This window comes from Ursus maritimus, unplaced genomic scaffold (assembly GCF_017311325.1).
Source record: "Ursus maritimus isolate PB19 unplaced genomic scaffold, ASM1731132v1 scaffold_21, whole genome shotgun sequence".
NCBI lineage: Eukaryota > Metazoa > Chordata > Mammalia > Carnivora > Ursidae > Ursus > Ursus maritimus.
The window spans coordinates 56,288,779-56,316,556 of record NW_024424564.1 but is presented as its reverse complement, the minus strand read 5'-3'; the positions used below and the strand labels follow the sequence as shown (position 1 = coordinate 56,316,556).

The following is a 27,778-nucleotide window of genomic DNA, read 5'->3' as shown; positions in this document are numbered from 1 at the left end:
CGTCCGACTCTTGATTTCGGCTCAGGTCATAATCTCAGGGTCCTGGGATCCGGGTCTGCATCGGGCTGCATGCTCAGCAGGGAGTCTGCTTCCCTTCCTGTTCCCCTCCTACCATGCACACAATTTCTCTCTCTAGAATAAATGAATCTTTAAAAAAAAAAGAATTAGAAGTATGACTTTTTTCTGCAAATGAAATTTTGTGGAGCAGTACATACTCGTTATAGAATCAGTAAATTCAGACAGAAGCGAGTAAAAGTGCTCGTCCCTCATATCCAGAAAAAAACACCGTCAGAACCAGGGTGTCTCTGCGCAGATCAGTCAGCTAGACTTTTTAAAAGATAGTTTTACTTGCATTTCTACCTGTGGGGCAGAAAGCGTGAGATTTGCATCAAGAGCTTCTGTTGAAGAGCCCTAAAACTTTAGCTCTACTGTACCCTAAGTAACTGAAGGGAAAAAAACGCGACCTAACAAACTGAGAAGCCAGACGTGCAATGTGCTCTCTTCTCTGTGCCCAGCACCATGTGGTTACATGCTTCCGACGAGGGTGCTGACGAGGGACTGGGCTGGGGGCTGCTAGGCCATTTGCAGGAAAAAGCATTTCCAGCTGGAGAACGTGGGCACTCACAGGTCTCGGGTGACCAGGCCTGACTGAGAAGAAAACTCGTGCTTTGCACCTGAGTACTTCAGAGCAGGTGACGTAGCTGAACCGCGTACCGAAGGTGTTGTCTGGCCCGTGTTTGGTTTTTTCTTCTTCTAGTTTAGAAATAAACTATTACTTCACTTTGGAGCAGAGACCAAAGATGGACCTGGGTAAGGGTTTGTGGCCGTGCCGTCTGGGTTGCCCAGACTTTGGGAGACCTCGATGTTTTAGATCTCCCAGCCACCCTTAGCCAGTGGGTAGTCGTGGTTGGACCACCCTGTGGGTTGTCAGGGCCGGTGGCCCGGGCTTGCCAGCCACTACTCTTAGTACCCTGAAGCCGTGGCCTGAGGTGTGTCTGGTCTGGGGGCCCTGCTCCTACGGAGCGTGCGGGAGGCGCCAGTGGAGGGTGGATGGGTGGAGTACTGTGCTCTGCCTCGGGTGGGCTGAGTGGAGTGTGGCGGGGTCCTTGCGCTGCTTCGCGCTCTGCCTGGGAGGGTCCCGCCGTCAGTGTGGCCGGCAGCCACAGAGTTCTTCAAGTGTTGTTCCAAGGTCTGAGTTGTGCCCATCCTTGTCTGTCTTGTCTCCATCACTGACTTTCATCACAATATTTTTCTAACATAGAAACGATATGAAACTGCAGCAGATAGAAAAAGTCAAGTCTAGAGAGAGGAAATCCCATCTCCTCCCTTTTTGCTTGCCTTCCAGGAAAAATCAACGCTTTGTGCTGTTAGAGGCCTTTTTCTGTTCTGAGTGGTGCCTTTCCTTGAGTAGCTGCTCTTCTGATGAGACCCTTCTCTGGTTCCTCATGGTTCCGTGCTGCTTCTTGGTGGGGGGTGGGTGGGGAGAGACCAGTCGAGGTGGGCACTGGAGAGAGGGCGACAGGCCAGAAGGAAGGACTCGGAGAGTTGTAGCTTTCTAGTTGCCTTGGAGTAGAGTTGCCCCAGAGCCCCAGAGCTCTCTCTTTTGTTGCTCTTTGCTGGGTGCTGCTCTTTATTTGTGGAGGAGAATGGCCTCTAATGAACAGATACCAGCCTGGTACCCAGACGCTTGGGCCATTTATGTGTGCGTGGCTCAGGGTGCGTGCACACCTAGTAAGTTGTTAGTTAACGATGAGATGGAGGATTGGGTCCACAGCTCAGTTAACTCGGGCATCCCTGGTAGGTGCCCTCCTGCTGACCAGACGCCACATTGGACAGACATGGGAGACTGAGTCCTTAGTAGCCATTTGACAGAGAAATCTTACGCTTGTTGAATATAACTGCAAAAAGTCTGGACTTGAGCTTCGTATGTCTTTTTTGCCATGTTTCTGGCAGTTAATTTGACTATAATTGAGAAAAGCTCTGTAGGGCTGTGGTTTGGGGAAAGGAGAGGAGCGCTGGCTTGGCCCTTCTGGCAAGGTGGGAGCTCTGGCCACCCCACAGCTGCGTGGGCCCTGTGTTTGCCGCCCTCTGAATGTGGCGCCCTTGCCGGCGTGGGGTCCTCAGGGAAGGGCCTGTGTAGGGTCTAAAGCAGCGGCTGCTTTGGAAAGAAGCGTTAAAAACCAAACCGAGAAGTAAACCTGCAGGTTGTGCGTTGTGTGTTCTGTGGAAAAGCAAGCTGCTAGTGTTTGTGTCCAGCCATTTAGAAAGTACTGGAGTGTGGGCTTCCAAGTGCTCTTGGAATATTCTCATTCCCACCTACCCTGACCTCTGCTTTCCTTGGTTTGAATTCAGGTCGAGGGGCTGGGGTTCTCATCCTGGGAGTGTGTCCTCCGCAGACCGTGCAGCCCTCCAGGGCTCTCTTCCCGGGAGGCTGGGGGAGGTGGGGGGGGCCGGGGAGGCGCAGGGTACGAGGCGCAGGGTACGTTGCAGCTGGCGAGCAGATTTGTTTTGACCAGAGAGCCGAGGTGAAGAGAACGAGAGCTGGGGAACCTGGGCGCCTCACGGTGTGTGTGTGTCGCCGGCTCCTCCCAGTGTTGAGCTTAGCAAGCTTAGTGAGCGAAACATAGCGTTTGTGAGTGCGGTGCCGTGGGCCACGGGCCATGGCCACGGTCACGCAAAGCATCAGGGCACCTCGGCCTGTGCCTGGTGCGGCCCCTCCCACCGTCGGGCCCCTCCCCCCGGGGTGCTCTAGTGGGTAGTGGTCTCTGCAGGGAGCCGCTGTGCTCAGCACGCCTGCATCCTCACCGTCCCACTGGATCTGGGTCTCTCCCCCGAGCTTCCCAGGTGCTCAGTCCATGGGAAGAACCTGCCAGAGTAGTGAATTCTGTCATTTCTGTTTATATTCATTGTATTTGCTTATTTTGGCAGAAAGAGGATTGAAACTTACTAGAAGTTTTCTGTAATCCTGGCAGTGGGTAATTGCCACACCGTCTCACCACTGCTCCCGCCTCGGTGTTACCTGGGCTGATGAGGGGCAAAATCTGTGTGCTGTGCACTTGGAGCCCGTACTTGCCCGCCACGGTAGACGGACTGACGGTGTTAGAGCGCTGTTGGAGGCGTCACGAGGGAATGCCTTCCATAAGCCCGGGTTGAGGGTAATTATTTCAATTTTTTATCTGGAAATAACTCTAAATTTATAAAATGTTGCAAAAATAAGGAGAGAAACGCCCAAATCGTCTTTATTGAGTCATCTCTTACTAATGTGCCATCCCATTTGCCTGGCACACGGAGTAGGCCCACGTGTCCCCCCGCACATCTCCTAGGATGGGACCGACCTCTGGGTGAGCAGCGGTGAAGCAGGGCCTCCATTCGGGACCTGTCCTGTTGGGTGATCCTGCTGGGATCTGGACGCTTCCAGAGCTACTCCCAAGTGGGCCAGTTTTGGAGAAGACAGCCCCTTCTACCCTAGCAGAGTGAGCCTTGTTTTGGGTTTGTCTGGTGTCCAGAGAGGTGCCATGTGTCCCCTGCCTGGAGGGAGCGACATTCCCCACTCCCTGGTGACCACAGTGTTACTGGCGCCTCCGTGGGACAATTTCTGCGTTTGTGTTCTCCCGGCTTCCAGCCCACGGTCTGGGAGAACCTTGGAGGCTGTGCGGCGACCTGACTCCTTTTCACAGTGGCCTAGGTGTCCCGCCTGTGGGTTCTCTTCCCTGAGAGGGCTGTAAACGGGTGTCCACCTTAGCCCTCCCTCCAGGTTCTCCTCAGCGGGATCTTTCCCTTCTCCTCTCCTTGTGCTTTGCAGTAGGACCTGGACAGGTGGGAGGTGAGCATCTGGTGGCCCAGCTGGCTGTCGTTGTCGACCTGACCTCGGGGAACTCGGCCCTTGGTTAGGTAGCTGCAGGCAGCCGCCTTGTCTTGGGTGACATACGTGCCCCAGCCACCTCTCTGTTCCGTGATTGGAGTCCTGAGAAGGTGTGGAGGGGACGTGACCTGCATCAAACTCCTGGGAGCCGTGTGCACAACCACATCCCTCCCAAGGCAGATTCTGGCCTTTTCAGGTCGCAGGGCTTGGATTTCACGCTTGCCACCCTGACCTCATCTGACCTTTGAGCTGTTCCAGAAGCGAGTTGTACCCATCATAAAGACTTGGGACACTTGAGAAGGTGTTACGAAGGGAGGATGGGATCTAAAATCCCACTCTTCAGAGGTGATGCTGAACGCTAAAGGAGCGCTGCCAAGTCCCTTTTGGGCCCCTCCAGTCCCGTTAGCCCACCCCTCACAGCAGCCACTCGTGAATTGGGGTGGGTTCCTCCAGTTCATATTCTGGTTTCTCTGCACTTGGGCGCACACGGTCTGCTGCTGGTTACGCACTGACCTTGAGGACCGTGCTGTCACGTGTCGCGTCTCCTGGTGTTGCCGTTGGTCTGGAGGTGGGCCGGTTGCATTGCAGAGGACCATGCTGCTCGTGTGGGAGTTTCCCTGGCTCGCTTCAGAGCTGGGTGTTCTTGGGTCCTGGCGTGCTGCCGTCAGCACGAGCTGGTGTGTCTCAGTTGCAGCCTGGGGCGGGGGCGGTGGTGTGCGTGTCCCTGTGGCTGAGGAGGCCCCCGCCTCGAGCGTGCGTGGCGAGGTGGCTCTTCTGTGCTCATCGCATGCGTGTCTCCTCCCCTCGGCTTCTCATCTCGTTTGTAATTATGTCTGTAAAAAGACTCCAGCTTTGGAAATCCGGAGCCCCCTCCAACAGTTACTGCACCTGGAGGTCTCCCTTGCCTGTCCCTTTCTTTCTGTCCTCATCTCGTCCAGTAGCAGGTCTGTGTAGAGAACAGGTAAGAATTCTTTTACTTACTTATTTGAGAGAGAGAGAGAGGGAGGGAGAGAGAAGCAGACTCCCCACTGAGCAGGGAGCCAGATGTGGGACTCGATCCCAGGACCCCAAGACCATGACCCGAGCTGAAGGCAGACACCTAACTGACTGAGCCACCCAGGCGCCCCTGAGAACAGGTAAGAATTCTTAACACAACCATAATGTCCTGGTGTCTTGATGAACGGAACTTTGTTCATTTTACTGTGTTTTCCTGTGCGGCATGTGCGTCCTGGGTCTGGTCTCAGGCCGCCTCTGTCCCTCCTCCCCCGCGGTCTTGCCGCTCTCCCGTATCTCCTCCAGCAGTCCGTAGCCCTTCTGTCTGGTTTTGTGTCTTCCCCACCACGGCCGGCCAGCGGCCCAGTTCTGACCCCACAGCTTCCAGCACTCAAGCCCCATCCCTGCACCTCTGGCCGCCCTGCCTGACAAGCACGTGGTGTCCCTACAGAGCCCTGATCTGCATGGGGCTGACCCTTTGTTGGGTTGCTCTCCCCACATGCGGGCCCAGGCCTACTTCTCGTGAAGGCCGTATCCCTGCGGGAAGCCTGGACTCCACGGCATGGCTGCTGCGTAAACACGAGCAGCCCCGCCTCGCTGCGCGTGGGGGCTGTTTTCAGGTCTTGCAAAAGTTCGTGGTGTTCTCATGAAAAATGGAGTATTGTAAGTAGTGTGTTTTTTCAAGTTGTTTTTTTTTTTTTTTCTATTTGTAGAGATGCAGGTTTTTTTTTAGATTGATACAATGCATTGTACTTTATTAGATTATTTTTGTGGACAGTATGTGAGGAAATGATGGTGTGGGCGGGCTTTTCTGTCCGTTCGTTTTTCCTGTCTTTTATCCAGGCCCGGCGCGGGCCAGGACTGCCAGCCCAGAGTTGATTTGATAGGGTGGGAGTGGACATCTTTGCCTTGGTGCTGGCACTTCACAAGAGTTTGCCTTTTATTGCCCACGGGTGTGTATTTGCTTTATTTTATGGTTGGTGCTTGTCATATCTTGCTTAAATAATCCTTCCTTTCCCTGAAGGCCTCAGGATGTTCTTCTGAAAGCTTTCAAATGGCCTTCCCTGTCCGTGTCCCGCCATCTCCTCAGGCCTCAGTGCCGACCAGTTTCTCTCGATTTAATGGCTATGTCTTGGCTGTGGTTGGCCTCCCTGCTCGGGGTCAGCCCCCAGGGCGGGCCACCGTTCCCCAAAGTGTCCCAGCGTGTGTGTCAAGGCCTTGGTCACTTGTTGAATCTGTGTCCCTCACGTCCATGTCTTCAGTCACTTGGGGATGAGTTTCTTTAATTTTTCGGTGTGGATAACCATTTTTCTCTCTCACCATTTACTGAGCGATTTCTCCTTTCCTAGAGGTCTGTAATTGCTCTTCCAGCCACGGGCCAGCTTCCTTGGCCTCCTGCGGCCCTAGCAGCTTCTTCGCACACGTGTGGTTCTTGCTCACCTGCGGTCCCTTTGTGTAAGTTTTAGAGTCATCTTGTCAGGTTTCTTGGCAGCCCTTCTTGGGAATTTGGAAATTCCATGGAATCTACAGACCAATTTGCAAGCGATTTGTATACTTTTTATGTCTGGTCTTTTTCTTGCTAATCCTGCTTAGTGTTGAGTATCTCTTATTTAAATCTTTGAGGTCATTCAGTAATGTTTTATACTTTTCTCCCCCCATGAAGGCTTTCCACATCCAGTCCTTAAATTTTCCTCTCGTTTCCATTGGCAAGAATATCCTCTGTAGGGACACCTGCGTGGCTCAGTCGGTGAGGGGTCTGCTTTCGGTTCAGGTCATGATCCCAGGGTCCTGGGATTGAGTCCCGCATCGGCTCCTTGCTCAGCGGGGAGCCTGCTTCTCCCTCTGCTGCTCCCCCTGCTTGTGCGGTCTCTTGCGCTTGCTCGCTCTCTCTGGCAAATAAGTAAATGAAATCTTAAAAAAAAAACAAAAGAGCATCCTCTACAGTTCTCGTGGGAGCGGGGAGGGCGGGCACGCTCAGGTGGGTTCTGGTCTCGAGCAGCCTCTCCCCCTGCGCCTGTCGCTCTGGGTCTCAGGGTCCAGCCCTGCTGGCAGGACCCTTGCTCCTCGGTGTGAGTTGTGCCTCGTGGTTCACCTGTTGCTTTTCCACATTTTTTGAGATAATCACAGTCTGCCCTCTTATCCGTTGGTCTGTGAGTTCTCTTTATAGGACTTGGAATCTCAAGACCACTACTTTGCCTTCCTGGGACAGACCCACTTGCTCGTGGTGGGTGGGGTCATTTTATACCCAGATGGACTTGTTTTGTTTCAGTTTTGTGTGTGTGTTTGCAAGTGAGTTTGGCCTTTCCCTGTGTCCCTGCTGCCCGCGTGTTGGGGCGGCGGCCTCCTTGGGATGGGCTGCACCTGCTGTCTCCCCAGCTGTTGGCAGGAGGTTGCCTGGTCTGCTAGTGGCACCCCTCTTCTGAGAAATGGTCTTTTTTCTTTCCTTTTGGGGGTAGGAGGAGAATTTTAGACTATTGATTCTGTTCCTAAAATCATTACTATGAATCTATTGAGGTTTTCTTTGTGCTTCTGAAGCCAGTTTTGGGAGGTTGTGTTTTTCTCTGTGTTGGTTTCCCATCTCTGCTTTTCTGAATCTCATTTTTAACTGATTTCCGGTTGTTTGTCCCCTCTGCGCTCAGGCCGTGTCTGTCCTCCTGCTTCCTTGGGCAGGGCTCCCCAGAGCTCGCTCACCAGTCTCTCCGAGTGCGGCACAGGTGGCTCCTCATGTCTTCCTGTTTCCGTTTCACTAGGTGTTGCTTGTTTGGTTGTCCTTGACAGACAGTGTTGTCTGTTTCAGGTGACAGCGCGGTGATGTGAAACTTGTGGGTATTGTGGGTGTTGAGCCAACGGCACGCCCTCCGTGGCGCGGAGCCGAGGTGGCGGTGGCGGGAGTGGTGACGTGCCGTGAGCACAGGTCCTGTGGCCGGCTTCCCGACTTCCCTGACTGGGGTGCTTAGCATGTTATAGAGTCAGCCTTTCTCCTTTCTAAGGCATTTTGGATATAACCCACCAAAATAATTTTGAAAAGCAGTGTACCACCTCCCACATTTTTGAGTTGAAATCCAGCGTTTTTGACCCTAAGATCAAATAGGTGAAAGGTGTAATTTTTGAAATATCCAGAACAGGCACAAGTTACGAGGTTTATCATTCCTGAAAGTGAATTGAGTGAAATCTGGGTAGTCGGGCTGTGTGCCTCTGTGTCCTCCCCCCTGCCCCCCCGGGGCCAACCGCTGTCCCGCCGCCACCATCTCTGGGCCTGGAGTGTCAAGGTTTCTTCCTCATCCGGTGGGGCTGCCGTTGCCAGCATGCCCTCGAGCAGACGGATGCTGCTTGGCTTGAGGCTCCTTCCGCGTGAGGGCGTGTGCTGGGCGCATGTGTTCAGGAAACAGGGCTTTGCGAAGATGACTGGTTCGTGGATGGATGTCCTTGCTGCTCTGATGAGACAGCTCTCCCTTAATCCTCTTCCTGGTTTTTGTTGTTGTGGACGTGGACCTGCGTCTTGATCGCGGATGTAAATAGATGGTGTCAAAGCAGTTTTATCATAGCAGGTACTCAGTTTAAAACATTTTGTGCCAAATTATAAGCAAAGTCACAAATTTATGTTTTACCAATCGACCTTCTGTCGGGCCCTCCCTCAGTTTCTCCAGAAGCCTGGTTATTTTTCATTTGAACGCACTTTGTGTATGAGATATATTCAGATAGGCTTGAGAAAATCAATCTTTTAATCCTTTTATATACCTTTGGCAAATACTGTATTTAAAAAAAATATTTAAAGGGGCACCTAGGTGGTGCAGTCAGTTAAGCGTCTAAACTCGATTTCGGCTCAGGTGGTGATCTCAGGGTCGTGAGGTAGAGCCCTGCGTCGGGCTCCCTGCTCAGTGGGGAAGTCTGCTTAAGATTCTCTTTCTCCTTCTGCCCCTCCCCATGCTTGCATGTGTGTTCTTTCTCAAAGAAGAAAGTTTTAAAAAAAGTATTTAAAGTAAAACAAAAGGAGAAAGGATCATAAAACAAATGTGTGGCTGTGAGGTAGACACCCTCGTACACACCCTTGTGCCATGTACTTGAGAAGACAGAGTCTGGCCGCCCCCTCCCGCAGCCCTTCCTGCAGCCCTTCCTGTCCCCAGGACTCCCACTGTCCTCACCTGTGTGGAACTCACCTTTTTTACCCTCTTCCTGAACACCGGGGTGTGCCGTGCCTTTAAAATTACACGAGTCTTCTCTGTGTCTGCTCTCGTAAAGGTCCCTTTTGGTCTCTGTCCCTTTGGAGTAGCTGGGTCCCCGTCCTGCCGCGGGTCCCCTGGGCCCCTGTCCCTTGGCCAGGCTTGTGTGGCTGGCCTGTCTGTGGTGTGGTTTAGCATGTTCCTTTGCCCTCCCTCTGCTCGCTGGTTGGGCTGGGTGGGTGCAGGGTTGATGTGGGCGTGCTCAGCATGGGCCCTGCTGCTGCTTCCTGGGAGGTGCTGTGTGTCCGACAACGTGCGTGGTGGGTGCCTGGGTGCTCTGCGCCCACCCTGCTCCTTCAGGACTCTTTGCAGCTGGTGAAGGAGAGTCAGCTCAGTGGAATGCGGCTTTTCAGTGAATACTCTAGGACACCTTGAAATCCATTTTCATCAAAGCCGTGTTGCTTATGTCTGTGAGCTGTTCGTGGCTCAGAGATCCAGACGCTGAAGAGATGGTGGCTTGTTTCATGAGGTTCAAAGTCTGTATTTATGAGCGTGTCGTCAAACAGCGTTTCCTTGAACTTCAAATTGTTAAGAAGTACTTCTGTTCACATTGCCTCATTTCACTGTTGAAGCAGCTGAGTGTGTCCTTGCATTGAAACACCTGTCTGCAGACGGGGAGATCCACCGAACCGTGCGCGCTCAGGCTCGTGCTCCTTGCTGCACCTGGATCGTGCCGCAGTTGCGAACGGTCAGACAAACGAACAGACAAGGCCCCATGAGAGTCAGCACGGGCAGTGCCCAGGACCAGCACAGCCACGTCTGCAGCCGAGGAGCTTCGTGCAGAATCCAGGCATTCCCCAGCACCTTCCGCCATGCTGGAGAAGCTCGTGGGTGCTGCGACAGGTGTCCTCCCCCTGCCTCCTGCAGAGGCCGTGTGAGCCAGGGTCCTCGCATGTGCAGACCCACGGCCCCATGCTCCTGGGCAGGCTGTGGACAGACTTGAGCATGGGTTCTGCACCTGCCCGCACAAGCTCTTGGCGTCTTCTCTAGGGTCTCATGGGGCTTTTCTGGCAAAGCCTGGCTGTGTCTGGCATGGAGCTGCCCCCTCCGTCAGTTCCTCAGTATCGAGTCCCTTTGCGGGACAGACACTCGAGCTGTGCCTTGCCATGAGAGGCCGCGTTGGTTCTGCGCATGGAGTGAGGTCTCGCGGACACCGGAGCAGGACGGCCCTGTGGGAGGCGTGCCCTTCAGAAGTGAGCAGGCTGACTGGCAGCAGGGCTTGGAACAACCTTGAAAGGACGTGGGGCTGGACATTACAGAGCTGGGGGTTCTGGCTGTCTTGATCACGGATCGTTTTGTAAAAGTTAGGACTTACAGTCTTCAAAATTTGGTCTTAAAATTCCTTGGTTTCGTCCTGACATTTTGATGTTGGGTATACAGTGAGGCACCTTTTGTTTCGTTTGTGTTTGCGTTAAGTTCTTGGTTTATGGTTGAGTTTATGTTCTCTTTCAGTGTCTTTGTGAGGCATATTGATGGATCATTGCTTTGTTTCAGCAGGGAGGATAGTGACAGGGATGGGGACGCTCTCCGGCTCACCTTTTAGGTTTTTAGATGATGATTCTCCTCTGTGCAAGTGTTTTCACAAACCCCGTGCATTTTATAGTCCCTGAAGGGAAGCTGTGTCCTGCGACTTGCAGATGCCCGTGGTCATGCTAGTAAGGAGCAGCTGCTCTGTCTGCAGCCCTGACCTCTTTGAGGGGGACCAGTGCCTCCTCACCCCACCTGGTACAGCAGCTTTTCATGGACCTGGGTGTGGTCGGCGTAACATGGAAGGAAGTGAGAGCTTCGCTCAGTGTATTTTCCTTTTCCGTGTCTGGTGTCTCTGGTAGACACTCGCGTGGCTTACAGCGGGTGTGACTGTGGGTAGCTGGAGGTCGGCCTGGTCCTGTGCACCATGGACGGCTGGAGGGCTGAGCATAGACCATCAAGTACGGACATTGGCTTGTGAAAAGTGACCCTGTTCTTTCTAGTTTCCACGATGAAAACATGTTCCTGTGCTCCTTTAAAGCTAAACTCTTGAGTTTTCCGTGTTTTAGATTAAATAGGATTGCGAATCAGGTGGCCATCCAGCGGAAGAAGCAGTTCGTTGAGAGAGCCCACAGCTACTGGCTGCTCAAAAGGCTGTCGCGGAACGGTGCCCCCCTGCTGCGGCGACTCCAGTCCAGCCTGCAGTCCCAGAGAAGCACGCAGCAGGTACGTGGCGTCTCCTGCTCTCCCGACACACGGGGCCGACACAGCAGCTCCCGCCCCGCCCCAGGCTCTGGTCTGCAAGCCCCGTCTGGTCCGGTGCTAGACGCACCCACGGGCCTGTGTCTGCTCCGGGCTGTGTGAGCTGTGGTTGTGTGGGTGACTCTCATCTGTCCTTGTTTCTGTACATGTTGGGGGCGCCCAGGGAAGTTGTTAACCGTGCTGGTCATGTGGGGTGGGCGTGCCGGGGGTGGGGGGAGCAGCAGGAGGTGAGACCTGGGCCCCTAGGACCTGGGTTTGTGTGCTGGGCTGGGAGTTTGAGTTTTGGAAACGTGCAAGGAGTGGTTTGTTTCTAGGGCTTTGCTCTGAAGGCCTGCTTCACGTTGACCACATTGGGGGGAGGGAGGGGGACGAGAGCCCCGATGAGTGAGAGGAAACGGGCTTTGCCTTTTAAAAAGAACAAAACCAGACAAGCTCTTGTGTTTTAGTACATCTGGTTTTGTAGAACCATCTGAGAGTGCGATGCGGTTCTGGAAGGATGGATTTGGAAAGTAAGAAATTGGCTCCATGAGATGTCACAAACATAAAAGGAAGACAAAAATGGTTCTTCGGCACATGGCCCAGAATTCTTGAGTAGCGCACTTCGTGCTGTGGGGAGCGGGCAGCTTGGTAGGGAGAGCTGTGTCTGTGATTGGCCTTGGGCTAGGCCACCTGCTCAGGCTAGGAGGCCGGGGGGACACGGCAGAGAGTGCAGTCTCCTTGCTGCTCTTTCTCTGCCATTCTGGGCACATAGCGGAAACTGTCCTTCCCGAGGGTTCATGTCGGATTGCCGTGTGGGTGCTGTGCTGCTGTTGTCTGAAAGGCTTTGCTTCTCTCCTTCGATTCTGAGTCACCAGGTGGCTGTGTGTGTCGGAAGGGACACTGTCAGACTCGGCTGGACGCTGTGCTCCCTGGACCCACTGGATTCCTGGTTTGTGGGGTTGTCTGGGGGTGCGGTCACCCCCTCTGCGGTGTGCTGGGCTCAGGCTACAGCTCCCTGGAGGGAGCTTGGCTGTACCAGGCGCGGATCCGTCCCTCGTGTCGCCACCCTCCCCGTGCCGGCAAGGGGCGGCCTAGATGAGTGTCTGGCTGTGTGGTGATGACACCCCGTTCACCCCATATGTCAGGAGAGGTAGCTCCTGTATGTCTGCTGTCCCTCTGTCTTGGTCACAGCTGGAGACCCAGGTCAAGTGTGACCCTCTTCTCATTGCCCCTGGCCTGGAGGATGGTGGGGAACCGTTCACCTTGACTTTTTTTGATTCTATGGCCAAAAAAGATTCAAAATATTAGCACATTTAAGTGCTCAGTTAAAAAAAAATGTAGGTTTTAACATCTTTTCTATACTTTTTGAAAACCACAGCAAAAGTGAAGATTCTGGGCCTCTGTGGGGTTGCCCTTAATCCTTTTTCATCTCTGGGGAAGGAAGGGCGTGTGTCTTGGAGCCGATGCCCCTCTGAGGTGTGGTGATTGGGCCGACCCCCCCGGTGGTCCAGGCCAGTGCCTGGTGCCCTCAGCACTGTCTGAGTCACTTCCACGGATGTCCAGGGTTGCTGGGCCAGGGGCTGCTGGGTGGCGTGTTCCAGTGTACTGAAGGGGGCCCGCTTAATCTGGGGTCCCGGTGACGCTGGATGCACGCACCCTTGTGGCCAGGCTGCTCCAGTGTCCCGAGGTGCGCCGGGCTGTGGGCTGGCGCGGACGCGTCCCTTGTGTGGTGCACCTGCCGCCCGCCCTGGGGGCCACACGCAGCCTGCACACGCTTGGGCCTAGGCCCTCAGAATCCCTGCTAACCCGCATCACACTGGAGGTCTCTGTTAGCGACGTCCGCTTCAGTGATGAGCTGCCTGTTCGTCCCTTCCCTTCTCCCCTCTGGGGATGGGGTTGGTGTTTGTGCCTGTGGGACATGTGGGCCAGTGGGAGTGACCTGCCTGGGGCTGCCACGTATGAAATACACGTGTAGGGACAGGAACGTGAGCTGTGGGAGTGTTCGTGTCCTCGGCAGGAGGGACCGCCTAGGCTTGAGTCTCTCTGCACAGCTTGAATTTGGGTGTCCTGGAGTGCACCTGGGTGGAGTGCACCTGGGGTGACCTGCAGGGTGAATTCCTGTGGGGTGAGTTAGTGTGTGGTTGTTGGAAGCCCCCTGGGCAGCCTGCATAGGCGCCCCGGAGTCGCCCTGTGGAGGGACTGCATCCAGACTGTCCTTTCCTGCTTTACCCTGTAGGGCTGATGACTTTGCGGGGTCCAAAACAGTAACGTTCCACGTGGAACATTTAGGGCTTAGTGTAATGTTCATATGTTTTTGAAAATTGGGGCGTACTTGATGTTAGGGTTTAACTGGACTCGTTTGTCTGTATTTCTGGGTGCCCACTCTGGGCCAGGCTGTGGAAGAGGTCAGGTGCAGCCCTTCCCTCCCATGGCTGACCTTGCAGTGGGGAGATAGACAGATGGGACAAGCTGGTCCAAGAGCGAGGTCCCCCACGTCCAGGCAGGCAAGGTGCCTCGGATGCCGGGCCCTCAGGTTGGCACTGCTGGACGCTGCCGTACACAGTGGTCTTGGAGGAGCTGCCTCTGCTCTTCTGGTCTGGCCTGGAGCACAGGGTCCCTGTGGGCACCTTCCTGGGGCCTTCATGGCCCAGTCTCCAGAGCCCATCTTCCACCATCCTCAGACGCTGGTTGGGATGAGGGTCAGTGGGCGAGTGCTGGGGGCAGGTGGAGGGCAGAGCTCCTGTGTGTCCTGTCCTGCATGCCCTGGAGCCAGCATATCATATCTCTGGCTCAGTGCGAGGCTTCTCTCTGATGGCGTCTCCCCCTCCTCTCTTTGGGACCTCGCGGGCACCTGCTGTGCCGGGGCTGAGCTTGTGGCCTTCCACCCAGCTGCTGCGGGCGTGAGGTTCCGCAGTGGGGCTGGGTCCCTCTGTCCGTCCTGCTGCAGGGCAGGGAGTGCTGCCTCAGGGATCTTGAGTCCTTGGTGGTGTCCTGGGACTCGGATGGATGTGCTAGGTCCTCACCTCTTGGGCCTGGCCTGCCCTGTCCCCTCCTTCCAGTACCCTCCCGTTCTTCAGGAAGGTGGTAAACATGGGGTTCTGAAATTCTCTTTCCTGATAGCTTTTCGGTACCAGAAGCCGCTTTGCTTTTCTTCCACTTCACGTTGTCTTCCCGGGTAGGTTTCGTGGAGGAAATCAAACTCACTGGACAGCAGAGTCAGGAAACTCAGGTGCTTTTGTGTGGATGGACCTGCTGAAGCCTGCACGTCAGGGCTGGGTCCTGTCCAGCAGGCGTCGTGTTCGGGGGCCGCGGAGGGCGGCCATGTACGCTGTCTCCCAGCTAGGACCGTGAGCGCCATGGGCAGCGCAGCTGGGGGGGCGGGGAGCACCCACCGCGTTCCTTCTGCTTTGTGGGATCGCCAGGCTCCATGTCCTCTTGGTTGATGTTTTCGGAGTGTTTATTCAGACCAATAGACAAGGGGATTTTCAGATGCTTTTGGGGAATTTGGTTTGCTAAATCTACTTTTTAATGTATTTATTGGTCACGTTTATACAGCTGATGTCGCTGTTAACTCCTACTTAGTGCCTGAGATTTTGACGATTTTTAAGTAGGCTCCACAGCCACTGTGGGGCTCGAACTCATGACCCTCAGATCAGCAGTGGCACGCTCCACTGACTGAGCCAGCCGGGCACCCCAATGCCTGAGACTTAAATAACGTTAAAACAAGCTCTGTGATTGGCGTTGGCGGAGTGGGAGAGGGCCTGGAGAGGAGGCCCTGGCCCAGCCTTCCCGGCCCTTTGATAGCAGGGAGGGTCTTGGCAGCCTCGCCAGTGACTCTCTGCCCTCAGACCCTGAAGTGAGGACACCATGTCATAGCCCCCTGTGGCCTCAGGGTCGAATCTTGGCAGTTGTCACCTGCCAGGTGCTCAGATTGAGACAGAATGAGGGGTGCCCGGGGGTAGGGCCCTGCCTGGCAGGTGCGCCGTTTCAGCTGTCTGGGTGCGGCGGGCTGGACACCTGAGGGACAGAGGCTTCCAGACGGAGAGAAGGGGGTCTGACGCCTGTGGAGTATGTCCCCGAATCCGATGGTGAGTGACTTGTCCGAGGCCGTAGGTATGTGTCTGCAGAGCAGTGAGGTAAAGTCACCGGAGCTGGGGAACGTTCTCTCAGTCCAGGGTGTCATGTGCGTGCATGTGCAGTGGGCATTCTGGACCGCTGTGATCAGGGGCCCCGGCCATGTGCTGGAAGACAGCACAGGGACAGACGTGAGCGTCTTAGCATAGCTGGGGTTCAGGGGCGGGGGGAGAGTGCCCCAACTGCTCCTTCCTCTGCCATCTGCACTGGCTCTGCCCCAGGAGCTGTGGTTGGGCAGAGGGGGGTCTTCCGCTGCTGCGCAGACAGACCCAGAGGGGTGCTCAGCTCCCGGCATATGGCCTTTGTGGGCCGTCCATATGCCGCGCCAGCACGCGGGGTCTGGAGCTGAGGACAGGCAGCAGCCGCAGGAGTAGATGGTGACTCCTGGGCCTGGACAGACCTTAAGGGACAGGAAGGGAAGTGTGGGGCTGCGAGTGAGGGCAGTGGGACCGTGTGGGGGCCTAGGGAATGGCCGACCTGGTCCTGGGGCAGGTTGGGGCAGCGAGGGACGCATGGACGGGAGCATGGAGGGCCTTGGGTGGAGATTTCCTGGAGGCCGAGCGCCGCTCTGTGCTGGGAAGGTCTCTGGCTGTCGCGTGGGGACGTCCTCGGCTGCTGTGGGGCTTGTGTTTCGGTCCGGCTGCTCCCTGGTGTCTCCGGCACGGCCAGAGCGGCAACTCCTGCGTCGTGGTCCGAGGTGCACCGGGCAGGGCCGCCGTCTGTCTGCTCTTCACTGCCCGCCATCTCCTTGCTCTCTGGGTACGGCATGTTTATTTTTGAAAACGCCGGAATGGAAATGGGTCAGTCGAGGGCTGTGTTGAGGTCAGTGGCACGTGTGTTTTGCCGAGGAAGGAGGCGGCGCTCAAGTGGGGACCCCACGCGGGCCGATTTCCCAGCCGCTGGGTGTGGGCGTGCCCCTGGGGTGTGCTCCCCGGGCCGCTCGTCCGTGCCCCGTGTCCTGGCCGGGGCGGCCACGGCCCCGACGGTGCCCTGCTCCCCTCAGCTCCTCCTGTGCGGGGCCGAGACGCCGGTCCCTGAGCTCGTGCGCGGCGCAGGTCCGGCCGGCTCTTGGCGTCCATAGCGTGCCGGCCTCGCACGACCCGCGCTGCCGTGTGGGGCGCGTCCGTGCGCGCGGACGTCGGCTCGGGGCTCGTGGCTCTGCTGGTGGGCGCCCCGGCTGCCTGTGGGGAGGGCTGGGCCTCCGCGGGCGGCCCGTGTTCCGGGGCCCGTGTTCCCCCGCGAGCGGCGGTGCGGCTGACTTCGGCTTCATTTCCTCAGAGAGAAAACGACGAGGAGATTCAAGCTGCCAAAGAGAAGCTGAAGTACTGGCAGCGGCTGCGGCACGACCTGGAGCGTGCGCGCCTGCTGATCGAGCTGCTGCGCAAGCGGGAGAAGCTCAAGCGGGAGCAGGTGAGGCCCCGCGCCCCTCGGAGCAGCCCTGGGGCTCGCGTGGCCGGCCGTGCCGTGTCTGGGATGGCGTGGGGCCGGGGAGGCGGGGAGCGAGGCCGGCACGCGGTGGGTGTTCGGGGGCGCCCCGTGTCACGGGCCTGGTCAAAGGCGCTGGGCAGTGGTGGGCGGCAGCTGAGACGGAGTGCGCCAGGGCATTCGAAGCAGGCACCTCGAGGGGCCGTGGAAGGCAGGAAGGGCATGTGGCGGGCATCACAGCCGGTGCCGTGTTCCGCAGGTGAAGGTGGAGCAGATGGCCCTGGAGCTGCGGCTGACCCCGCTCACGGTGCTGCTGCGCTCCGTCCTCGACCAGCTGCAGGAGAAGGACCCGGCTCGGATATTTGCCCAGCCGGTGAGCCTGAAGGAGGTGGGTGTTCACACGCCGGGCCCGCGCGGGACGGGGCTCGCCCTGCTCCTTATGTAGAGGCTGTTCGCTAGGCACAGGGGTGCGCTTGTCTCCTCCTAGTGTTTCGTTTTTATTTAACACATTTCCTTTTAAGTTATCAAAGTGATAGTTTCATTGCGAAGTAGGGGGACCGAGAGGCCCGGGTTCCCTCGTAGAGAGAAGCCGTCCGTGGACGGCGGCTCTGCCCGGAGGAGCGCACCGGTGGCTGTGTCCAGTCTGGGGAGTTGAGTCAGAGGGGCCCCTGCGGGAGGTGGGTGTACGTGGGGCGCGTCTCCGCGCTGCACTGTCTGCTGTGTGAGAGGCCCCGGTGCCGTGCGTGTGCGCGTGCGTGTCTTGTGCGGGGTTGTGTAGAACGAATAAGAGTCCTTCTTTGTTTGTAAATGCTTATTTTTCCTCCCTGAAATTAGGTACCAGATTATTTGGATCACATTAAACATCCCATGGACTTTGCCACAATGAGGAAACGGTTAGAAGCTCAAGGGTATAGACACCTCACTGAGTTTGAGGAGGATTTTAATCTCATTGTAGATAACTGCATGAAGTACAACGCCAAGGACACGGTGTTCTATAGAGCCGCCGTGAGGCTGCGCGATCAGGGCGGTGTCGTTCTGAGGCAGGCCAGGCGCCAGGCGGACAGCATCGGCTTCGAGGCGGCCTCGGGGATGCACCTGCCTGAGCGGCCTGCTGCGGCCCCCCGGCGGCCTTTCTCCTGGGATGACGGTAAGCACCAGCCCCTGAGCTCAGGCCCCGGTGGGAGCACGCTCTTGCCCGCAGACCGCGTCCGCACGGCCCAGTGGGACTAGAACGCGAGCCGCATGTGTGACCGTACGTTTTCCAGTAGTCTCTTGGAGAAAGAAAGGAGTTTAAAGACATGTTTTTAACTTAGCACTCCTAACGTGTTGTGGTTTTAACACATAATTACCATAAAAATTATGGAGCGTATTTTCCATTGTTTTTTCATTTTTCTTTGCCATGCAGTGTGTGTTTTATACCCCTACCACGTTTGTTTGTGTTTTGGGGCCCATTAGAGAGAGACACGTGGCCAGTGGCCCCGTAGGGAACAGCCTGCGTCTGAATGATACAGACCAGGAAGCAGTTTGGTTGGGGGCTGAACCCCGGGTGGGTCTTAATCCACTTCCGACGACGTCTTGTGGCTGAGGGAAGGCCTCAGGAGTGGCCAGCGCCCCTGGACTCTGGCCTCCAGTCGTCCTCGCGCCGCCATGGGCCTCTCAGATGGGGCACAGCGGTCTGTTCGCTTGTTCGTATCCTTGGAGACGGGTGGGGGCTGCCTTCCCTGGACCTTGCCCGGGTCACGATGCTCTGGCCACCGTGTGACCTCCCTGGAACAGGAAGGGGCTTGTGGGCTTTGAGGACATGGGCATATTGGTCCCCATGGGGTTTCCTCAGTAAAGTTCCGCACCCACGTTTTCACTAGGGATAAACTCAAGGATGAGAAGTCTTCAGTTTTTTCCGTATTTGTGCAGGGAGGTGGCGGAGCTAGTGAGCACGCGTCCCGGGCCGCGGATGCGCCTCCCTGCCTCCCCGTTCAGTCCGTGTGGGCACCAGCTGCCTTCATGGTGTGCCGGGGCCCACGGGCTGCCGCTGGGTGGGTGTCACTCGTCTGCTTAAAGAGTGAAGATCTGACGAGGCCATTTTTGGGAGGCCTTCAAATGACACGATTTTTGTTTATGTGAACATTTTTGAGGCTGTTATTTGTGAAATTTTGTCAGAGATGGTATGGATACAAGCGAGGCCGTTAGGTTTTAGCCATTTTTATTTTGCAATACTAATGTCTCGTTCCTTCGTGAAAGCTCAGATGCTTCTGGTAAACTAAAGCTTGTCTGTGGAGGAAGGTGCCCCTCGCAGCTGTGCTTGGCTTCTGTCTCCTCCCACCCTCCCTCCCCTCTTAGATCGAAAGAGCTGTTTCTTTCTTAGCCATCTTTTGCTAATTTCAGGTAATTTGTGTTTTATAAATTTTGTTGTTTTGGTGAAGTTCAAGTTGCTAGGGATGTTGATAGTAAATATGCCTGAAACTGGGAACGATCTGTGTGCTGTGTGGCCCGGTTTTAGGAAAGCCCCACAACGGCCTGGGTCTGAAGACCAGCTGAGACGTGAGCCCCAGCCAGGTTGCACCCTTGCCCCTGTCTGCACAGGTGGCCCTGTGCATGTGGTCAGTGGAGCGCACCTCTCTTGGGGTTCGTCCCGTTGTGCCTTCTTCCGGCCCGGCCGCTGGTCTTCACTCCAGGGCTTGGTTTGGGTGCACACCAGGAGAGGTGCTAGCCCTGCTTCCGTGCAGTGTGTCCCCGTGCGCCTGGCCAGCCCTCCAGGGACGTAGAAACTTGCCTCCAGGGGCGTCCTGACGTCCCTGGGTAAAAGCGTGTCTCCCTGTGGCAGCAGCCCGTTGTGGGTTTGGAGGGAGCGTGGAGGGCATTTGGGGCTCCCGTGGGTGGGGCCGATGCCAGTGAGGGTGTGTCGGGGGCACCGTGGTGGATGACTGACAGAGTGTCCTTTGACTTCAGTGGACAGGCTGCTGAACCCGGCCAACAGGGCCCACATGGTCTTGGAGGAGCAGCTGCGGGAGCTGCTGGACAAGCTAGACCTCACGTGCGCCATGAAGTCCAGCGGGTCTCGGAGCAAGCGTGCCAAGCTCCTGAAGAAGGAGATTGCTGTCCTTCGGAACAAACTGAGCCAGCAGCACAGCCAGCCCCCGCCTGTGGAATCAGGTATTGGAAGCTTTGAAGAGGAAGGTGCTCAGCTGGGGCAGGAGACGGGGGAGGAAGGTAAGCACGTGCTGAGTGTCGGTCTTCACTGACTCCCTAGAGCCCCTCCCGGGCTTTGGTTTCCTGTCACAGTTGGTGCCGTCTGTGCCGCACGTCGGCACTTCAGTAGTCACAAAGCTTACGACACGGAAGAAGACTATTTTTTCTTAAGTCGTTCTTGAAACACTGTTTAAAAAGCGTGGTTTAGGCGTTGTACACCGTCCAGAGTGGTTGTAGAGTAGAAGTGGCTTATATGACAGGAGGGATGGTTTTTGTGGGTCACATCAGCTCTCGAAAGGGCCGTGATGCCACCATCACTTGAATGCTCCTCTGTGATGTCCGAAGGGTGGCAGGTGACGTACAGACTGTTAACCAGGGAGCAGGGATCTGACCTGGAGCTGCCTCCTGGGCCTCCCGACACGTCACGTGCACAGCGATGAGAGCTGGCGACCTTTCCTGGGGCACATGCCTGGGAGAAGAGCTGGGCATCGGGCATGTTTCTGTGCGTAGGGAGTCAATGAGGAGAGGAAACCCAGCCACCCCGCGGGAGCCCCGGGAAGCCCAGTGCTAGTGGAAACCACAGGCGGCCGCAGGTGGTGGGCCTCGTGCTCGGGACACGGACTGTCAGGGGAGCACGGTAGCCCAGTTGTTGGAGCACAGAGAGCCTGGTAAAAGACGCGCCCCGCTCCTCCGCGCGCTCTCAATGTTAGTAGAGTCCACACACTCTAGTTTGGCAGAAGCGAAGACGGCACGGGAGGACTCCCCACCGCCACACTGCTGGCAGTTGGCCTCGTCGTCTTGAGCGTCTTCGCGGCATGTCCACGGCAGAGCAGCAGGAGCAGTAACCTGTGCTGTGGGCGTCCGTGTCCGCGGGGCAGCCCTGCTGTGTGCCCGGTGCGGGCGCTCTGCGGTGCGGCCTGTCCCTGGAGGGGGTTGTGGGTGACCTTTGGTCCCTCTGAACCCGACACGGTCCTCCCGTGTCGCTGCTCCCGTTGATCCTGCTGCACGAGACGAGAGCTACAGCCCTCGAGCCTGTCCTCCTCCTGGGAGGTGACCTCTTGTGCACACAGCTCAGAATCGTTCAGGCGGCTTCCCTCGTTCTGTAGCTGCTTTGTTGCAGTTCACGGTGCCTCTGACTAGGCTCCCCTAGTGTGAGGTGCAGATTCTAGAACCTCCCTTTTGGGTGACAGGAAGAGAGGAGAGGCTTCTGGTGTTATGGTTTTTTCTGGGAGAGGGAGGGAGAGAATCTCAAGCAGGCTCCATGCCCAGCGCGGAGCTCGACATGGGGCTCGGTTCCATAACCCTGTGATCCAGACCTGAGCCGAAATCAAGAGTCGGACGCTCAACCGACTGAGCCATCCAGGCTCCCCGGGACAGTTCCGTTCTAAAGAGCACCTGCTCTTACAAGCTTTGGTGCTGGCCGCCCCCTCTTTGCACCCTCGTGGTCCTTGGGGTCCAGGGTGGCCCCAGCTGTTAGGCCTGGAGTCGGATGTACACTTTCGTCCTGTCCAGTCCCTTCCCGCTGCCTGAGCTGTCACTCTGGCTGAGCTGATCTTTTTCTCTTTGTGGAAAATCCACTCTTGATAGTTATTTGGTCCAAAAAGAGTGAGTTTGGGGAAAGCTTGTGAACCAGTCGTTCACCGTCATCGGCTGTCTGGACGCAGTGTCTTCCCCAGTCGTTCCAGCCATCTTCCTGCACAGCTCAGGTCCCCCGTCAGGCAAGCGTCCCCCCACTCCAGCCCACGTTTGCTGCTCTGAGGTGCTGGGGTCATTTTGAAGGAAGACAGTAGGAAGACCTGACAAAAGATGGCCTGGAATCCACGTGGAGAGAGCCTTTCACTGGTGGCTGGTGGGAGCGGTGCAGGGGGGGCCCTGAGGCAGCAGTGGGACCTCCACATGAGGGGTGGGTGTCGTCCCATGAAGGTTGGCGGAGACAGCTAAGAGCTAGCGTAGAAAGGGGAGCTCGTGGTCCTTCTCGTGGGACAAGGGCCGAGAATCTTCTGAAAGGTGAGGACGCATGGCCGCAACGTGATCCTCACCCCTCAGCACGCTGTCTCCATTGTGAGCGAACAGGGCTTACGATTGGGTCGGGCCCGCTGAGGTGCCTCCTCTGAAGGGAGGCCGTGGGGCCGTTGCTCTCATGGGGGCCCTTCCTTGCACCCTCGTGTCTGGGGCCGGCGCTCCTGCCTTGGCTCCGTCTGCGGTGCTCTGGTGGTTCTCCGGGCTGGTGTGCGGGGCTGGGTAGCCCAGTCACGGCCGCAGGCGCCTGGTGCGTGTGGTCCCCGTCCGCTGGTGCTCTCAGCTTAGTCTCTGCTTCTGCCCGGAGTTTGGTCCTGTTGACTGACTGGGTGCAGTCGTGAAGACAGGTGGCTTGGGGAGAACGGCAAGCTGTGGGCCAGCAGGGCGCAGGGTGCCGTCACCCAGTCGCCGGCCAGGCCTTTCCCTTCCAGTCGCTGGGATTTAGGTCGTGCTTGGAGCTCTGGCCTCGTGTTCTCTTTCCCCTCAGGCTCCCTCAGGCCTGCTCCAGTCGAGTGCAGCCGAGAGTCCCCACGGTGTGCGGGGCTGTGGTTTGGCGGGCCCCGCTGCAGTGGGAGAGGACCCTGTCGTGTTTCATGTTTGTAAGAGGTCTCCCCGGTCTGCAGTGTGCAGAGGTGGTGTTTTGTCCCTCGAGGATTGCTAGAGGAAGTCCGAGGCAGGGGTAGTGGTAAGACAGCGTGCAGTCCGGGGTCACGGGAGGCCAGTGCCTCACACTGGAGCCTGCCCAAGTTTTCTGTGGCTTTGATGTGGACGCATTTGGTGTCGTTGGCGAGTGGCTGACCTGCAGACGGAGCTGCCTCTTTGGATTTTCCAGAGGAGCTAGTTTCAGATCCTGAACGGGGAGCCGTGTGGCTCTTACGAGGGAGTGAAGTTTTGGACTTTGATGTTTATGTTTACAAGTCTAAGTCAAATGGAGTCTATTCTATTCTTATGTGCAGTTAAACGACATAATAGAAGCCAGTGACTTTTCACAAGTGACGTTCACATTTGTGTATTAATTTCCAGTGTGCTGTCGGCTCAGGGTCCTGACCGGACACGCCCGCCCGGAGGGGCTGGGCAGGAGGGGGGGGTGCCGGCTGACGGGCACAGTGGTGCAGCTATGGGGCTCACCAGGCACCGGCGCTCTTTTCTTACGGGTGAGGAGAGTGAGGCCCAGGGCTTCAGCAGCCCCCATGGTGTGGCAGCTGGTGGTGGCAGTGGTTTGCACCTGGTCACCTAGTAGCCCTTGACGGCTGGCCCCCATCTGCCCGCCCTTTCATGCCTCAGAAATGCTTCAGTGAGCTGCCCAGGCTGACCACAGAGCAGGGACGATGGACAGGCAGAGCGTTTGTGGCTGTGCCCCAGGCCGCCTTCGGGTAGAAGGAAGGGTGGGGAGGCCCCTCTGATGACGTCTTCACCTTTGTGTCTGCTGAGGGGTGTGAGGGCAGGAGAAGGTCCTCTGTGGGCTGAGCATGAGATGAGGAGAAGGTGTGCGTGGACCTCGGCGGCCCGGGGCCTTGTGTACCTGGCCAGGCATGTGGGTGCCTTGGCAGCCTGCCGCCCAGGCAGGGGTGGGCAGGCTCAGCAGGCTGAGCCAGGACAGGAGTCTGAGGTGGGAGCACGGACAGGGCATGCGAGGAGGGGGCTCAGGAGAGCCTGGGGAGGGAGTTGCTCCCTCAGGCTCTAGTGGCCGCTCCCTGGTGTTGCCGAGGCCCACCTGGCTAAGATGGAGGCGGGCCTCTGGCCGTGGCCGTGACCGTGGCCCCATGCTGGCCACAGGGATTGGGGCAGGGCTCCTGGTGCAGTGGTCAGGATGGGGGCCCGGCGTGGGGGCCCGAGGGAGAGGCCACAGGCGGGGACAAGGGGCAGGTGGTGAACTGAGGTGCGTGGTCAGGGAAGGGGCAGCAGTGGTTCCTTTCGTGAGTTTGCGTGGGCCGCAGGCGTGAGTGCCTGCCTGGCCTCGGGGTTCTTGGGAAAGCTTCCCAGCAGCAGCAGCTCTTTGTGGTCTCCAGTTTCCATTTGCTCAGTCTCTCTGGGTGGTTCTGAATGTTATATTCAGGGACTTGACGGGACAGGCAGGAAGAACTCTGCCCCGTGTCAGTCAGTGTCGTTCGTGGTTCAGTGTTTCCGCGTCACGGACACCCGACAGTCCACTCGGGCAGTGGTGCAGCCGTGGTGGGGGGACACACGAGAGGACTTGTGTCCCATCTGCCGCGGACTCTCACTCGGCCTTCTGCTGAGGAAACGCTCCCTTGGGGTTTGGGTCCCTGTGACGTGCTGTGTCCAGCTTCGAGGGGCGTCGCCAGGCAGGGCTGTGTCTGGGATGAGCAGAGCCCCCACCGCTCCAGCGGCTTGAGCCTTGCTTGGCTCCTTCTCCTGTTCCTTAGGGAGAATTCTCAGGACGTTTGCCCTGAGACATGAGTGGGACCCAGGAGCTGTGCAGCTTTCTGCTTTCAAAATTACCAGATTTAAAATACTACTTTTTTCTGTATTTTTACATGGTTTGGGGGCAGTTTGAAAGTTTAATAAAATAAAAAGTGTACTTAAATGAGGATATATATACCACTTAGGGTCATTTAAATTGTTAGTCTTGGTGTTATACCACACGTCTTGTAGCCCAGAGCGGTGGCCTGTCCCAGAGGGCTGCACCCTCACCCGGCCGGCCTGCTTGGTCCCTGCAGGACCTCCTCTCCGCGCACTGGGGTAAAGCTGTGTTCCGTTGGGTCTTTAGACTTCGTGTTTTTGTGTTAATAGTCTTCTTCCAAAGACTTTTTATTTTTGAAGTCAGATTCGAGAAAAAGAATCTACATTAAATAACTTTTCACAGTATGGCGTAGATGGTAGTGGAGAGCCGAGTGGGAGGTTTTCCCGCTCCTGTGAGTCGTTCCCAGCCACCCGCCACTCATCAGATGGGCCTTCTCATCAACCCAGAGAGAACACCCTGGTCAGAGGTCAGATTTACATGCTCGTGTCCTGCTTGCTGACCGTGTGGCCCGGGTCAGGACTGTGTGGGAATGCCCAGTTAGCCCCCCTAGTTGTGGGAAGTATTTTTCTTCCTCCAGGTAAGTGAACGGTTGATTGTGGAAATTGTCATGAACTCAAATGATGTGTTAGTACTGGCATATGTGGAGGGAATCCGCGACGGTCGTTTCCAGAGAGTAACTTGTACACCTGGGCCCCTGGAGCCCGGGCGCCAGGCCACCGCCGTCTTCGGTGTTAGGGAAGCGCACACAGTGTCACCCGACGGCCCCGGGCCCCGGGCCGCTGCGGCCCCTCCCTGTTTGCAGACAGTATGTGTGATGCTTTGTTTCCTTAATTGAATTAGTATTTTGGTGGACTTCACATTTATAGTAAGTTTTATAATAGATTTTATAATTATCAGTTTTCAAAAATCACTTTATTTATAATTTTTTCAGGAGATAAATCTCCCCCTAAACTTGAACCATCAGATGCATTACCTCTTCCTTCAAACTCGGAGACTAATTCAGAACCACCAACCCTCAAACCAGTAGAACTCAACCCCGAGCAGAGTAAACTATTCCAAAGAGTCACATTTGATAACGAGTCACATAGCACTTGCCCTCAGAGCGCACTGGTAATCGGACACCCTGCACAGCCCACCCTCGCCAGTAGTGGCGATGCGCCGGCGGCGGCGGCCTCCGCGGTGGCGGAGCCAGCAAGCGATGTAAACAGACGCACTTCTGTTCTCTTCTGCAAATCGAAAAGTGTAAGCCCCCCAAAGTCTGCCAAGAACACTGAAACCCAGCCAACTTCTCCTCAGCTAGGGACCAAAACCTTTTTGTCTGTAGTCCTTCCGAGGTTGGAGACTCTTCTGCAGCCAAGAAAAAGGTCGCGGAGCACCTGCGGCGACTCTGAGGTGGAGGAGGGGTCCCCGGGAAAGCGCCTGGACACAGGTAAATGCCACGGAGCGCCGTGTTCTCTCCTCCAGGGGTGTCGGCGGGCTGCCGGGCGGTGGCCCCAGCCGCGGCTCGCGGGGCCGTCCGAGGGCCGCCGCGGGGTTCCTTTGCAGGTGGCGCCACCGCAGGCCGGGGCCGGGTGGGCCTGGCGGGTGTGTTGCGCACGCTGTGTCCCGGCACAGGGGGCGCGTGGGCGGCCGCGTCTGGCTCTGGGAGCGGGTCCGATGGCGCGGCCCCGGCTCGGAGGGGCCTGCCCCGGGCTGCGGTGCCGCGCGTGGCACAGTTGACCAAAGAGCGCTGTGACGTTCCTCGCTGTCGAGGCGGTGTCCTGTCCGCGAGCTGCCGAAGGAACACGAGAGCCTGTCAGTCGTTCGGCGCCGGGCTTCTCCTTGAGTTCTTTGCTTTGCCGGGAGGCTCCGGGCGGGTTCGGGGCAGCAGCAGCCTTGTGGCGGGGTTCGCACCGTGCGGGGCTCCCGCTGAGACTGAGAGGCGGGCCGCCACGCAGCCTTACGACTGTTGCTCGTTCCTGCGTCTGTCGGCATGGCTGTGCCTCTGACGCCTCCTCCTGGTGGCGCGCTCGGACGTTCGTGTCCTCCGGGTTCTTGCTGGGGATGCGGGGCCGCCTGTCACGTCGACACACAGAAGTGCGTTTTCGTCGGGTGGCTTCTCGGGTGGCTGGGCGGGTGAGGCGGGGGGACCGCACACGCCGCCCCAGCCTTCGCGCTGGGGTGTGCTCCCCCCCCCCACTAGCACGAGCGTCCTTTTGTTGCCCGGATCACTTCTTAGGAATTTTATTTTAACGTGTGGAACATTCACTTTAATTTTATAGAAATCCTTTGTTCTCGTGCTCACGTTTTGTTGGGTTAAAGCCTTGTTTCTGTTTCCAAGTAATGTGAAGCTGCGCGGGGGATTCCTAGGCCGTAGACGGCGCTCAGTGCAGCGCTCCCTAGTCTCTGAGACCGCACGCGGCCTGTCCCAGCCAGGCTTAGGGAAAGGCTCCTTCCGCGTGTGGTGCGCGTGCGCTGAGGTCCCGTCCCCGCACGAGGAGGTGAGCCAGAGCGTGTCGTGCCGTGGGCACCCGGGCGTAGCTGCTCGGACATCGTTCAAGGCTCCGGGCCCCACGCTAGAGCCTTCGACCGCGGCCCAGGTGCAGGGCGGCGCCAGCCAGGGGCCTCCGCGGCCCAGGTGTACCGCGAACCTGGTGTCAGAGGATGGGTCCGTGGGGCCCCACGGTGGCCCTCACCTGGCCAGGCTGGTCCTGCTGTAGCTGGTGCCACCCCTGGGCCTCCCACCATCGGTGAGGCTCCACCGCTACCATGGTGGCCACGCTTTCGGGGGCCTTGGGCACCCTCGTCCTTGTAGGAAATGTCCCCTTCTTCCCACCTGTGTGCAGCCGAGTGGAGGGTCTTGCAGGTGTGTGGTGCTGACGGCAGTCCTGCAGGAGCTTCTGAGCGGGCCGCGGTGTGCGTCTGGAGGAACGTGTGCTCCCTGTGACCTGACTGACATGGGGGTGTTTGCTTTCTTGTTCCAGAGTGGCAGTAGATACAGTGGACGCATGATGAGTCCTAACGCTGTCCTGAGCGGCCCGGGAGTCTTAGTAGCCCTAGGATCTGCTCAGCACGCAGGCAGAGGGCCGCGCCGCCTCCTGCTGCCCACCCGGCACCATTGCTGGCTCCACCTCCGCTCAGCTTCCTGGTGCTCTCTGCACGCCCTGGATCGCTCGCTCCGAGGGGCGGTCTTCGCCGTCTGAGGACTTGAACTATTCTGAACCTTCCGCTTTTTCCAAAGATTCATCCGTGTGCTCTGCCTTGTAGGGG

The 27,778-nt window shown here is 57.2% G+C and overlaps 1 protein-coding gene across 5 annotated transcripts in view; it reads left to right on the top strand.

The window, feature by feature from the left end:
• Positions 1 to 27,778, top strand: part of BRD1 (bromodomain containing 1) — a 41,589-nt gene that overhangs the window by 2,842 nt on the left and 10,969 nt on the right. Inside the window, exons 2-8 of one of the 5 annotated variants that reach the window (XR_005836803.1) lie at positions 11,112 to 11,268; positions 16,696 to 16,827; positions 17,102 to 17,230; positions 17,677 to 17,989; positions 19,789 to 20,049; positions 25,461 to 25,771; positions 25,854 to 25,958. Coding sequence is in view for 4 of the 5 variants with exons in the window: in XM_040637734.1 (XP_040493668.1) it covers positions 11,112 to 11,268; positions 16,696 to 16,827; positions 17,102 to 17,230; positions 17,677 to 17,989; positions 19,789 to 20,049; positions 25,461 to 25,958 (1,490 nt within the window). In the remaining variant the exon portion in view is untranslated. Of the gene's footprint in view, positions 1 to 11,111; positions 11,269 to 16,695; positions 16,828 to 17,101; positions 17,231 to 17,676; positions 17,990 to 19,788; positions 20,050 to 25,460; positions 25,959 to 27,778 lie in introns of all 5 variants that reach the window. The other 4 variants (XM_040637736.1, XM_040637735.1, XM_040637734.1 and 1 more) reach the window with 4 other exon arrangements.